Source organism: Garra rufa, chromosome 25, assembly GCF_049309525.1.
Source record: "Garra rufa chromosome 25, GarRuf1.0, whole genome shotgun sequence".
In the NCBI taxonomy this organism is placed as follows: Eukaryota; Metazoa; Chordata; class Actinopteri; order Cypriniformes; family Cyprinidae; genus Garra; species Garra rufa.
Window position 1 is genome coordinate 27,437,261 of NC_133385.1, and position 13,817 is coordinate 27,451,077.

Consider the following 13,817-nt stretch of genomic DNA (forward strand, 5'->3'; position numbering starts at 1 on the left):
ACTATTTGGGAAACAGCCCTTATAGTATAAGCAAAAAACAGTACATAAAAAGAGTAGTGTGTCTGGATTAATAGATTTCAAAACGAAAAGTATATTGGTAACCGGTTGAAATTCTGAGGTGTGCATATGATGAACACGTTACCATCCCATGAGGCCACGGGAGAGGAGTTGGGAATGGCAGTGAAATTATGCTAATGATGTAAGTCACGTGACAAAGACAATATGGCAGATGTAGTACTTCTGGATTTCATTCACACTACACAGAACATACTTTTTATAACAGTTGTGAGGTTAGGATAGGACAATATTTGGCCGATATACAACTATTTGAAAATCTGGAATCTGAAGGTGCAAAAAAATCTAAATAGTGAGAAAATCGCCTTTGTTGTACAAATTAAGTTCTTAGCAATGCATATTACTAACCAAAAATTAAGCTTTGATATATTTATGGTAGGAAATTTACAAAATATCTTCATGGAACATGATCTTTTTCTAATAGCCTAATGCTTTTTTTGCATAAAAGAAAAATTGATAATTTTCGACCCATACAATTTATTTTTGGCTATTGCAACAAATATACCCTATATATATATATATATATATATATATATATATATATATACATGTACATTTATGGAAAGACATTTGGTGCCTACACTGCTCTACGGTCCATTTTCTTTCACAGGGACACACCTTATAGTGTTGGTGTTGGCGTTAACCCTGCACTCCTCAATAAATCAGTCAGTGTGGTGCGTTTTACTGCTCAATTCTGGAAGCAGAAAGACCTTCATATGTACATTCTTCTATTCCTCATTATTTATCACCTGTAAATCCCAAATAATCACTTTCCCTCTGTCACTGGGCTTGTTCTGTCACTTCCCTCTGTCACTGGGCTAGCAATACTTTGTCAACTATCTAGAACCCACTAGCAGCCACCTAGCAACACCTTGGCAACCATCTAGCAATGCCATCCAGAACACCCTAAGAGCCACCTAGCAACACCTTGACAACCATCCAGAACACCTATATATATATATATATATATATATATATATATATATATATATATATATATATATGGGTGTTCTGGATGGTGTTCTGGATGGTTGTCATATATGGGTTGGGCATCTAAGGTATAATGCCGATCTGATACGCATCTCGATACAAAGTATCCGATCCGATATATTAACGATACATTTGTGACAATACGATACGATTCACACCCATATCACGATACGATGCGATAATTCAGCACTAACTAATTAGATCAAGTTTATGTGATGATATGAAAGAGGATGCGGTGCCAGTGAATGAGTTTGATTATTTATTAACCAAGTAAAACCAAGACTTTTTGATTATATATATATATATATATATATATATATGTATGTGTGTGTGTGTGTGTGTGTGTGTGTGTAAATATATATATATATTAGACAGATTTAAAGCTCCTGAATTCTTTAATTCAGACATTCTAAACAACTACAGAGTACTTTTTCTAAAGTAAGTGAACCTGCCAAACAGAACAACAGGGAGATGCCAAAATACCACTCACTAAACCTGTCCATTTGAACTGGACTGACCGAATATCTACTGTTTGTATCCATTATAAAATGAACATACAAATGAAAAATACAGCAAATACATACTATATCTGTTGATGCAGGTGCTCATATGTGCATAAACACAACTGGCCCTTACAAGACCCACCTCTATGGGTGAGCATCCATTATAAAACACTCACAAGACATTCATTTTGACAACTATGCAAATATTTTGAAATTTCACACAAAAATACTATGGATCAGAGCTCCGAAAGCATGACTAGTTCATGAATCAACAGCGGACTTATGCGTGCCTAGACTCCGATATGCAAGAGTGTCATTGTTACTATTACTCTGATCGTCTTTACTTTTAGTGCGAGGGTTTGTTTCATGCAGTCAAGAGATGAAGTAGAGACCCGTTTTTCTGCGGGGGTATAGGTTACTTTTATGTGGGCTTTTGCTGGTGGGAGTGGGACAAAATAACATACATTTCTGCACGAGCGGGCAGGAGCGGGACTAAAAAATCCGTCCCTTGCAGGTCTCTGATGATGTTTGCGTGCCGCGGTTGAAAGTTTTGAGCCGCCGTTCAGTCTGTATTTAACAGTGCGATGACGAGGCTTGCTGCGCCGAGTCCAAAGCAATCAATCACAGAACACGAAAGAGGCCGTGCTTTGACCATTTTAGGATAAAATTTAATTTAATTTTAAGCCATCTCGAGGGCCACCGGTTGAGAATCCCTGCTCTATGTGACTTTCTGGACACGCCCCGGTCTCTGTAGTGTTGTGATAGGCTAAGTCATTCACGCAGCAGTGAAGTGAGACGTGCTTGAGAAACAGTTCAGAGGGGAGAAAACAATCTAACAATATTTTCCACTTTCTAAATAATAAAAGTATTGCATGTCTACTAATAAATATAAAGAAATAAATCGGGATTTACCGATGCAGGTATGTTAGAAACGATGCATCGCGATACAAATGCCAATTTGTATCCGATGCGCACTTTTTAAACCGATGCATTGCATCGTTAACTTTTTAAACCGATGCACCGAGCGAATCGGGGAATCTTCCCATCCCTAATATTTATAGAACATCCTGGCAACAATCTAGAACAACATATCAGCTCCTTAGGAGCCACCTAGCAACACCTTAGCAATTGTCAGTGGCCAAGCAACCAACCAGTTGTTTGTCACATTCCTTATTTGAAAGTTGCTGCCTAGCTGTTGCAGCCACTACAGAATATTCTAACAATACCCTAACAACCTCCAAGAATACCTTAGCAACACCCTAGCAACCACTCTGAACAATTTAACAACTGCATATAAACTTCTGAAAAGGTTGGCAACAAGTACCAAATTTATCTGAAAAAATTTACAAATCTTTTACCAACAACTTTGTTATTCTACTTAATTACAGTATACTTGGGTGCAGTATTTGTAAAATAGTCATTGCAAGGTTTTTTTGTGCAAAAAACAGTACGCAATCTCTACAAATGTTATCAAGTTATAATGAAATGCAGTATGTGCTGATTAGAGCTCAGGGTTGTCAAGCCATCAAGGGATTTAGTGTTTGCACTTTTAGGAGGGCGTAAAGTTACGGAGTGCTAAGGTGGTATTATTAGACACCAGTGCTCAGCCAAGCACACAGATTCCATGTCTGATCTGCCCTTCCTGCTCGAACCGCACAAGGGCGAAGCCCAAAGCGTGCAAATAGTCCATCTGATCAAATGAAGGCGCGGCCATGCTGTTAAGCAATCATCTTTTTGGCTGCGTCTGATAAGTGGAGTCTGTACTCTCCAGATGGTGTGTGTGTGTGTGTATGCGTGTTTGTGTGTGTTTATGGATGCAACTCAGAGAGCCACAGGATGAGGTCAGTCTGGCCACACTGATCGGTCTTTCCCATGCTGCCAAGATCAGAATCCGCTCCCAAGAGAAGGAGCCCGGGACGCACAGCACGGGCTTGGAGCTCAGTCTGGAAAATAGTGCGCAAATGCTCAAGTTCCAACATTTCAGCAAGAAAAAAAGATAAAAGAGAGCATACTTGGTGCCAACATAGTGCCAAAATAGTGAGGAATTGTAATGAATTCCTGGATTCCGGTTTTGGCTCTGGAACAGTGAAAACCTGGGCAGTTTGGAATGGAATACTAACATACTTCTACTGTATACTGGCTACTATCTATTTTTTATTTTTATTTATAAGGTGACAGAAAGAGGGAGGATGGGGTCATTCTTATAGAATGGACAGATCACATTGATGTTGGTTTTGATGATAAATTGATGAGTCCACCTCCAAGGTCACACCTTCAGATCTGAGATCGGCCCATGGCAGTGGAATAGCAGTAGATGATATGAGAGTCAGGAAGGGAGAGTGAGAGGAGCACAGAAAAAGCAGGAGGGAATAAGACCCCTCAACAGGACAATTCAATTAGTCTGCTTTTAGAGGAGCGAGGAAAAGAGAGATAGTGAGAAAATGTGATTAATCAAAGTGAGTCACACTCACAAGAGCATCCACTGAAAGGTTTACTGCCTAACAAAATTTGAAAAACACAATTAAACTGAACGCTATAAGCAATTGCAACTAATCAAGTGAATTTTTGGCAGCTCCTTTACATAAAATGAAAGTGAGTGGGGCCTGGGGCTGATGAGCTCCAAAAAATAACGGCCATGAAGGTGCCATTAATGTAGTCCATATGACTTACAGTGATGTATTCTAAGTCTCCGGAAGTCATACAGTAGCTATATGTACAGAACAAAGTGACAGATGCTTAAAAATTAAAAATACTAAATAAATTTCTTATTTTGTGAGTTTAGGGTTTTTGTAATCTGTATTATTATCATAATTTAAGAACAGTACTTGTTATATTGTATGTAGTCTCAGCCTCAGACGTCACGCCAACGGAACGTTGGCTAAACGTCTGATGCATATGGTACACTTAACTGGAAACACTTCAGGAATGTCGAAGTCGTCATCTGATTCGTTGAATTTGACCGGATTTCCAGGAGACGCGAGTGTCGCGTTTATATTCGGTCCGCCGGGAAACAAAGCGCAGACTGATTAATTCAGCGTTTTGCTAAAAGGTGCTTATGCAGACGCCATTGTTGTTATACACATTTGCCACGTTCGCGAACAAATTACTGACTTACTGCTTGTTCTCCCTCTTCTTCGTTATCTTTCAATGCTGGTTACTTCAATGACTGACTTGTTGCACGCTAGTCTGTTGTTGTGGGAGCATCTCCACGCCCCGAAACGTGACACTGAACGAAACGAACTGTGATTGGTTGTTTGACATGTCGATCAAACGGTCTTATGGGCGGGCCTTGGCCAACTAAAGCTTCCATGAATTCCAGACCTTCAGCCGTCAGTCTGAAGGTCTGGCTACGCGAGACTATATTGTATGTAAACTTGTATGTAGAAGTTAACATAACTGTAAAAGTAGACGTAAACTTGTATGTACAAGTAACCTTTACAAGTAAACTTGTACTTACAAGTAGAAATAGTGGTAAACTTGTATGTAAAACTAACTTGACAAACGTTTATGTACAAATAAAAGCAAACTTGTATGTACATTCGTTTACCTTCATGTACAAGTTTGCCTTTGTTGCTAAGTATATTTTTTAATTTTAAAGCAAAAGTGTATTTTGATGTAAATAAGTAAACTTGTATGTACAAGTGAAAATAGAAGTGAAGTCTTCTGTTTGTGGTTTTATAAAGTTTAAAAATGTAAAGTTTTATAAGTTTAAAAATGTATCTCTTTTTTTCTCTCTCTCTTTCTATTTCTGTGGCTGTATTTAATCTGCAGGTCCAACTGGCTGAAGCCGTGCTGCGGGAGGAGAGCAGCGCTGTGGCAGGTGTGTTTGCTGAGTGCCGGCTTCAACTGTTTCCTGGTGGCCTGTGTCATCTTGGTGGTGCTCTTACTGACTGTGGAACTGCTCATTGATACCAAGCTCCTACAATGTAAGTATTAGAAGGGGTTAAGATCCCTTTAGAAGCTGATCTGTGTTCAGAATGAGGATTTACTATCTAGTTGTTTGCACACATGCCCTGTCATATCAGTGCCACTTACTGTTGAAAGAATTCACTTTGATTCACTACAAAGAAATAGTTCAAAAGAATCATTCATACAGAAATCAGACTGCACTGGTCAAGCTGTATGCCATTTGATTGGGATCTAGATTACTGTGATCAAACTGTATGTTGATGAATCCAAAAAAAGAACCAGTTCATAACAGTCATTCTGCTTTTTGATTCACTTGAAACGCTCCATTAAGCGTTGAAATGTGCCAGGGGCATTTTTGAGCCCAAAAGGCATTACTTTAAAATGAAATAACCCATTTCTTTTTCCTTTTTTTTTTTACTACCTTGGTTAGATTGTATGTTTTTTCATTCCCTAAAAATAAAGGATTCAAAAGAGTCATTTGTTTGGAATTTAAACAACACTGATTACATGTGTTTGAATCACTAGAATGTAGCAGCTCATAAAAATAATTTGTTCAGGAATCAGGCTACACTGGTCATTTGTTTGAGAGTCAAACCATAGTAGTGTGTTTTTGATTCCCTAAAAAGAACCGACTCATTCGAGATTCATTCTGGAATCAGAAATACTTTTGATTATTCAGTCAATTCTGAATAAGAACTGGTTCTCATTTCCCAACCCAATAAATCACATGCATTTTATATTTGCATGACAATACATTTATCTTGACAATTTAAAAATTCAATGATTACAGTATACAAGCACTATCTCTCAAAGCTATACATCTGCAATTGTTGATCTAATCTCTGCAGAGATTATTCTCAATAAACACATCGTGAATGGCATTTGCTTAGCTGGTATTTGCCTGGACATTTTCATTTCTCATAAGAGCCTATTGTAAATCTGACCGGCGATCCCCATTCATACTACGGCAAAAAAAAAAAAAAAAAATCACGGCTCAGTGTGCAGATGAGTGCACACTAAAGAGAGAAATGTGAGAGATGACAGAAGCATAAGTCAGCCTATATCTCTCTGTCTTCTCTGGCCTTTACAAAGTCCTGATAGACAGATGGAGGGGGGGAAGACGGATGGGAGAAGTGGAGGAGTGCAGGACAGCGACCGGCCGGCGAGATTAATGGAAGGAGGGATTGAGGGAGATGAATGGACTGATGGACAGATCAGTGAACAGAGCAAACTAAGACATATGGGCCAGGAGATTGGCGGCGTGTGGAGCGAGAGAGCGAGAGAGGGGGTGATAACTGAATGCAGTAGATCTCTTGCACCATAATAGAGCGGATAAATAGACAGATGCAGGATGCGGATGGGTGGAATATCATATCACAAATGCCTAATGCTTTCAGTTCAGGCTCGGCTTGCGACACGGATGCGGCACATGTAGAAAATTTGGCCCTGTAAGTCCCTGTAAGGTGAAGTTTTATATGAGAATAATTCTGAATAAGAAATCCCCATTTTGTATATTTCAAAGATTTTTATGCAGTACTCAATTAAAATAGCTTACTATCATGTGAGGTTTAAGCATTGCAGTTTAAAAACGTGATTTTTAGTCGTTGAAATGCAATCAGCAGCGCAATAGAACTAATTTGAGGGACTTTTGAATGAGTCAAAATTTCCGTCTTTGCAAGTATCCTCTTAAGTAAGTAATTTAGGTCTTAAGTTAAAGCAAACAGCTGAGAAAGAAAACACAAAGATTTTGTTATCATGACCTTATTTATAGCAAAAATAACTACAGTTGAAGTCAAAAGTTTACACACACCTTGCATACAAAATGCATGTTGTTTTTTTATTTAGTACTGACCTGAATAAGATATTTCACATAAAAGACATTTACATATAGTTCACAAGAGAAAATAATAGTTTAATTTATAAACATTACCCCATTCACAAGTTTACATACACTTGATTCTTAATACTGTGTTGTTACCTAAATGATCCACAGCTGTGTGTTTTTGTTTAGTTAGTTGTTCATGGGTCCTTTGTTTGTCCTGAACACTGTTTTAACGTTTTATACTAAATTTTACAAAAATGAATGGAAGTGGAATGCAGGAACTCTTGCAACAGTTTTATGTGAAATAAACTGTTTCTGTTCATTGAAACGAACCATACAAATGAACTGATTCACTAAAATTAATTAAACTTCCCAACACAAAATACAGTTTGATTCAAAAGCTTGTAAATTATTTTGGAAGTCCCACCAAGGCTGCATTTTGTAATAAAAAATACAGTTAAAATAGTAATATTGTAAAATATTATTAAAATTTCAGATAATTGTTTTATATTTCAATATATTTGAGAATATAATTTATTCCAGTGATGGCAAAACTTAATTTTCAGCATCATTACTCTTCAGTGTCACATGATCTCTAAATCATTCTAATCTGCTGATTCGAAACATTTAGAAACATTTATTATTTTTATCAGTGTCTTAATATTTTTGTGGAAACAGTGATATATTTTTATTCATTGTTCAAAAGAACAACATGTATTTAAAATAGAAATCTTTTATAACAATGTAAATCTTTACTGTCACTTTTGATCAATTGTGACCCTGGACCACAAAATCAGTCATAAGTATATTTGTATATTTTCTTTTATGCCAAAAATCAGTAGGATATTAGGTCAAGATCATGTTCCATGAAGATTTTTGTGTTAATTTCCTACCATAAAAATATCAAAACTTATTTTTTGATAAGTAACATGCATCGCTAAGATTTGGTAATTTAATGGTAATTTTCTCAATATTTAGATTTTTTTTTTGCACCCTCAGATTCCTGAGATTCCAGATTCCTTTTAAATATTCGTATCTCAGCCAAATATTGTCCTATCCTAACGAACATGCATCAATGCTTATTTAGCTTATTTTTTAGCTTTCGGGTGATGTATAAATCTCATTTCAAAAAATTTACCTTTATGACTGGTTTTGTGGTTCAGGGTCACAATTTAATTTTTAATTTGATTTCTAAAATAAATCTTTACCCCAAACTTAGAAGTTGTGTGTAATTTGAGAAGCTGTAGCTCATTACATTTGACTGTATTATAATCAGATTTTTTTTTTTTTTTTTCATGAAGTGAGAGTAAAATCTTTTGTGAATTGTGTCCACAGTTAATAATGCATTCCAGTTCGCCTGTATCATCCACTGGATCAGCCTGGTCATCCTGTCCGTGTTCTTCACTGAGGTGAGTGTAAACCTGTGTAGGATCTCAGTAAAGTATCCTGCTTTTCGTCTGGAAAAAATACCCTAGGAACATACTGTGCTCAAATTGGCCAAATTACATTTCTCATTAAACATTTCTCATCAAGTTCACTTCTACAGTATGATCATTTACTCACCCCCTTGTTATCCAAGATGTTCATTTCTTTCTTTTTTTTAGTCGTAAAGAAATAGTTTTTTGAGGAAAACATTTCAGGATTTCTCTCCATATAGTGGACTTTTATGGTGCCTCCTAGTTTGAACTTTCAAAATGCAGTTTAAATGCAGCTTCAAAGGGCTCTAAACCATCCCAGCCAAGTAAGAAGGGCAATCTAGCAAAATGATTGATTATTTAAAAAAAAAAAAAAGACAATTTATATACTTTTTAATCTCAAATGCTTGTTTTGTCTAGCTCTGCATGAACTCTGTTTATTCCAGTTCAAGACAGTTAGGGTATGTCGAAAAACTCTCATCTCATTTTGTCCTCCAACTTCAAAATCATCCTACATCACTGCAGAAGTAATGACCCAGTGTTTATGGGTGTGCAAAGAAGATTAAACACCCTTTACAAAAAAAGGTAAAACAGCGATGTAGGGCGATTTTGAAGTTGGAGAAGAAAATGAGATGTTTTTCGACATACCCTAACTGTCTTGAACCAGAATACACACAGTACACGCAGAGCTAGACAAGACGAGCATTTGAGGTTAAAAAGTATATAAATTGTAATTTTTTTTAGAAAAAAAACAGATCTTTTCACTAGACAAGACCCTTCTTCCTTGGCTGGGATTGTTTAGAGCTTTTTGAAACTACATTTAAACTGCATTGTAGACGTTTAAACTCGGGGATACCATAGAAGTCCACTAAATGGAGAAAAATCCTGAAAAGTTTTCCTCAAAAAACATCATTTCTTTATGACTTAAAAAAAGACTTTTAAAATCTTGGATGGCAAGGTAAGTAAATCTGTACATTTTTGTTCTAGAAGTGAACTTTAATTTTATGAGTAACATAAATATAAAGGAATTTCTGAGGAAACATCTGAGGCGATTGTTAAAAGAGCAACGTGTCAGCATTAAAAGTGCACATTTAAAGGTCACAGGCCACTAAAACAACTAAGATGCTGAGTCTGAGACAATCGTGATTTACACAGAGCCACCAGGCTTTCTAGAAATAGCTTCTTTTAGAACTATCGATATAGTAGGTTTCAAATTAATGGTGCCGCGACGCGACGTTTGGAAGTATTTGATGTAAGGTCTCGTCTGAATGTTTATGCTGTGGGGCATCTTAATTGATCCCAAGAAAAAGCCGTTTCACATAGTGCTGTTACTGTACTTTAAAAGTGTGTGTGTGTGTGTGTGTGTGTGTGTGTGTGTGTGTGTCGTGACACGTGCTGACTTCTATTGATTCCCATTTCTTCAGATCCAGTTGCATTTGTCTCTGGCTCCTTTAAAGCAGACTTGCATTTATTTCCTTCAACTTGCGTTTTACGCATCAATAAAGGCTCAAGAGACAGGGAATGCCTAAAAGTTTCAGCGTCGCATGTTTTAGAGAGCGAAGCAGGGCTAGAAAGCGATAAAAAGACTACCGTGTGCCACCTGAGTCAGCAGTCACTAAAACAGCGTCTCCTTCGAGTGCTTCGATGAGATCTCGCCCGCTTGCGAGTTTATGAATACATATTGCAGGTCACTGATAAATTATGAGCTGCGTTCAGAGACGAGATGAAAGAAAAAAATGACTCGGCTTGGAAATGGGTTTTGCGGAGGTTATTTCGCCACCAAATGGAGGTGAATTCTGTTGCCGCCACATCTCGATATCACTTAGATTTCGAATTACCCTACGTACACATTTTTCCCGCGAGCTCATTATTTACGTTTGCCGTCCGTGGGTTCGCTTGAAAAGTAATGTTTGCCAGTTTCTTTTTTGCCTTTCACTGAACACGCTCTGTTGCTTTCTAGTGGATGATTTCCCAGAATGCAGTGTGCTGAAGCATCAGAAATCTGATCAGTGATTTCCATTAATCTGCTTCTTTTCTGTTTCTTTCTTTCTTTGAATGGGTCTTTTCCACTTATATGCTCTCTCTTCCGTGTCTCTCTTCCTCTCCCAGACTGTCTTTAGGATTGTGGTGCTCGGGATTTGGGATTATATAGAGAACAAAGTTGAGGTAAGCTCCCTGGGGTCCCATTAGTACAGGGGGGAAAACGGAGTGAAGAGGCGAGCCCTTGAAACTTAATGAAGGATGAGTCTCTCTGGCGCTGTGGCACACTCTCAATGTCACATTGTAGCCTGAGCGAGAGAGGATCCTTTGCCAACTGCACTGTGATTGGCTGTTTAGTTTTATCGACCTTGCCCACTCATTTACATAAAAAATATTGCCTTTTAGTCATATCTGGCTGATATGAATGTTTTTAAAGACCATTTACTAATTATTTTAAAGTGCACACATACACCAAGGAGGAGGCAAGGGAGGCAGTGTCTCAAAAAAATTGGATGAGAAAAAAAAATTGTAGTAAAAAAATAAAACAATGCGAGTATTACAAAATATAACATTAAAAAATGTATAAATCACTTGGTTTTTCTAAAGAAACACTGTCCAATAGCAACACCAGCAGGTAAAATTACAGGTACAGGTGAAGTCCTCTGAGCCCATTGAGTTTTAACAGACCCCCTCTAAAGCGTGCAGTGAGTTTGTTGGGTGGTAACTGAAAATGAATGGGGGAAAGTCATGTGAGAGGAGGCAATGCCTCCATCGTAATATGATTAGATATGACTGGTTATGTTCGGCTGTGATTAGTTCATGCATTCTGCATTCACAAATCAGTTTGAATGAACAATATAGTGGCGTGAATGGGAAGACTAATTTAAAAAAGTAAGTAAATAACTTGCACACTTAGATATAACCACTTCATTACGTCAACATAACACTTGAAATGCATGAAAACATGGTCTGTGGGAGTTCTTAATGAGTAATCAGCTTGGTGAAATTTAAAGTAAATATCTGTGTCTGTAACATTTACCAAGCTTTGATGACTGATTATTTGAAAAATTCAAAAATAGTTAAAAGTTAACTATTAAAAACACAAGTTCACAAATAAAATATATTGTTTAAATTGTTACTACCTTTGCAATAAATGTAAAATGCTTCAAAGCATTAGATATGATTCATGCTTGGCTTTAATAAGTAGAATAATAATTACCAGGGTGTCCGCGGATCCTTAAGAAGTCTTAAATAACGTTTTCCTAATAAAAAACCTTAAAAAGTCTTAAAATGCTTTAAATTGAGATTCGATGGGTCTTAAATAGTTTTGGTCACATTTCCGCTAAAATATCTTAAGTCTAACGGACTGAAGATTTTTTTTTCTTCCCCTGCAGTAGTTACTGCGTCTTCGGACAGAATCGCAGTAGCAGAATACAGGTCGAACTACCTTTTTTCTGTATATAATACTCTCAATAATAATAATTAATATAGGTCGAGCTAGCTGACCTCCAGCCTTCGAGATACGTTTTTAACGCACTTAATTTTGACTTGTTTTTTCTGAAAACAAGACAATAATTTTTACTTGTCTAGAAAATCCTTCTTTATTTAAGAACTTTTAGATATTTTGGCTGGAAACAAGACAAAAATTCTGAGTAAGAAAAACATTTTTTTGCAGTGCAGTATCTTTTGGATGTTTTCTTTCCACTAGTCTTAAAAAACACTTTATGAACTTGACAGGTGCATGAAAAAACAGTTTTTGCCTGCAGTGTCTCCCCTTATGGGATAGTTGACACAAAAATGAAAATTCAGTCGTTAATTATTCATGCCGTTTCAAACCTGTAAGACCTTTGTTCATCTTCAGAACACAAATGAAGATATTTTTGATGAAATCCGAGAGCTTTCTGACTCTGCATAGACAGCAACGCAACTGACACGTTTAAGGCCCAGAAAGGTAGTAAGAGCTAGGGCTGCTCGATTTTGGAAAAATTCATAATCACGATTATTTTGGTCAATATTGTAATCACGATTATTTAACATGACTGGGTCCAAAACTTTATGTTAGTGATTAATTTAAAGATAGCAATACAACAGAACAAAGATACAAATGAAAAAAAAACAGTGCTTTTAAAAAAACAAACGAAAAAAAAACTGAATACATTTATGCAAGTCTAAAGTAGTCTAACACAGAAATTGAATGTAATTATTTGAATGTAAAATAAAACAGCGTCTTCACTGTAATAGTTAAACATGCTTTGTTTCTTATTAAAACTACAAAAGTCCTTTATTCAAGAGCAGTGAGTGATTTTTCTCTTTGTATTTTTACGTTTTATTAATATTGAGCACAGAGACGGCAGAAGGAACATTTGTTGCTGCTTTAAGTACAACACGGATCCAATATACTGTTACACACGTATTTTCATTCTCAACTGTTTATGATCATTTAAGACATAACTGACAAGGGTTTACATGAATAATCACCAAGCGCCTCATTTTGAAATATTTTTGCGTGTATTTGACCGTTTAGGCGCACACCTTGAGTTAAAAGATAACTTTACAAGTCCGTGTTCTGCTCTCTGAGTGCATACACAGAACAGCGCAAGTTTTCCTACATGCTATTAAAAACACAACATCAATGAAACATTCATAAATCAAGCACGTCCCGTTTATGAAAGTCACGTTACATGATTTTGCTGATTTGCATGTGAAATTAGGCTTTTATGGAGGAGCGAAATCGCACCACTGGTAAGGGGAGCGGAATGGGGCGCAATAATCGTTTCATCTCGATTACTGCATTTTTATGATCATTTGAAGCAGAAATTGAAAAACTAATTTCGATTAATTGCACAGCCATAATAAGAGCATTATTAAAATGCGTCAAACACTGACACGGGGGAAAAAAAATTACAATTTTGTATTCTTTGTGCACAAAAATGAATTCTCGTAGCTTCATAAAATTAAGGTTGCACCACTGATGTGGTTGGACTATTTTAATGATGTCCTTACTACCTTTTCGGGCCTTGAAAGTGTCAGTTGCGTTGCTGTCTATGCAGGGTCAGAAAGCTCTCGGATTTCATCAAAAATATCTTAATTTGTGTTCCGAAGATGAACAAAGGTCTTACAGGT

The 13,817-nt window shown here is 36.8% G+C and overlaps 1 protein-coding gene across 2 annotated transcripts in view; it reads left to right on the forward strand.

The window, feature by feature from the left end:
- Positions 1–13,817, forward strand: part of tmem266 (transmembrane protein 266) — a 104,559-nt gene that overhangs the window by 61,488 nt on the left and 29,254 nt on the right. For both annotated transcript variants that reach the window (XM_073831389.1, XM_073831390.1), the window contains 3 exons: positions 5,340–5,494; positions 8,635–8,708; positions 10,824–10,880. In XM_073831389.1, the coding sequence (XP_073687490.1) occupies positions 5,340–5,494; positions 8,635–8,708; positions 10,824–10,880 (286 nt within the window). The remainder of the gene's footprint in view (positions 1–5,339; positions 5,495–8,634; positions 8,709–10,823; positions 10,881–13,817) is intronic.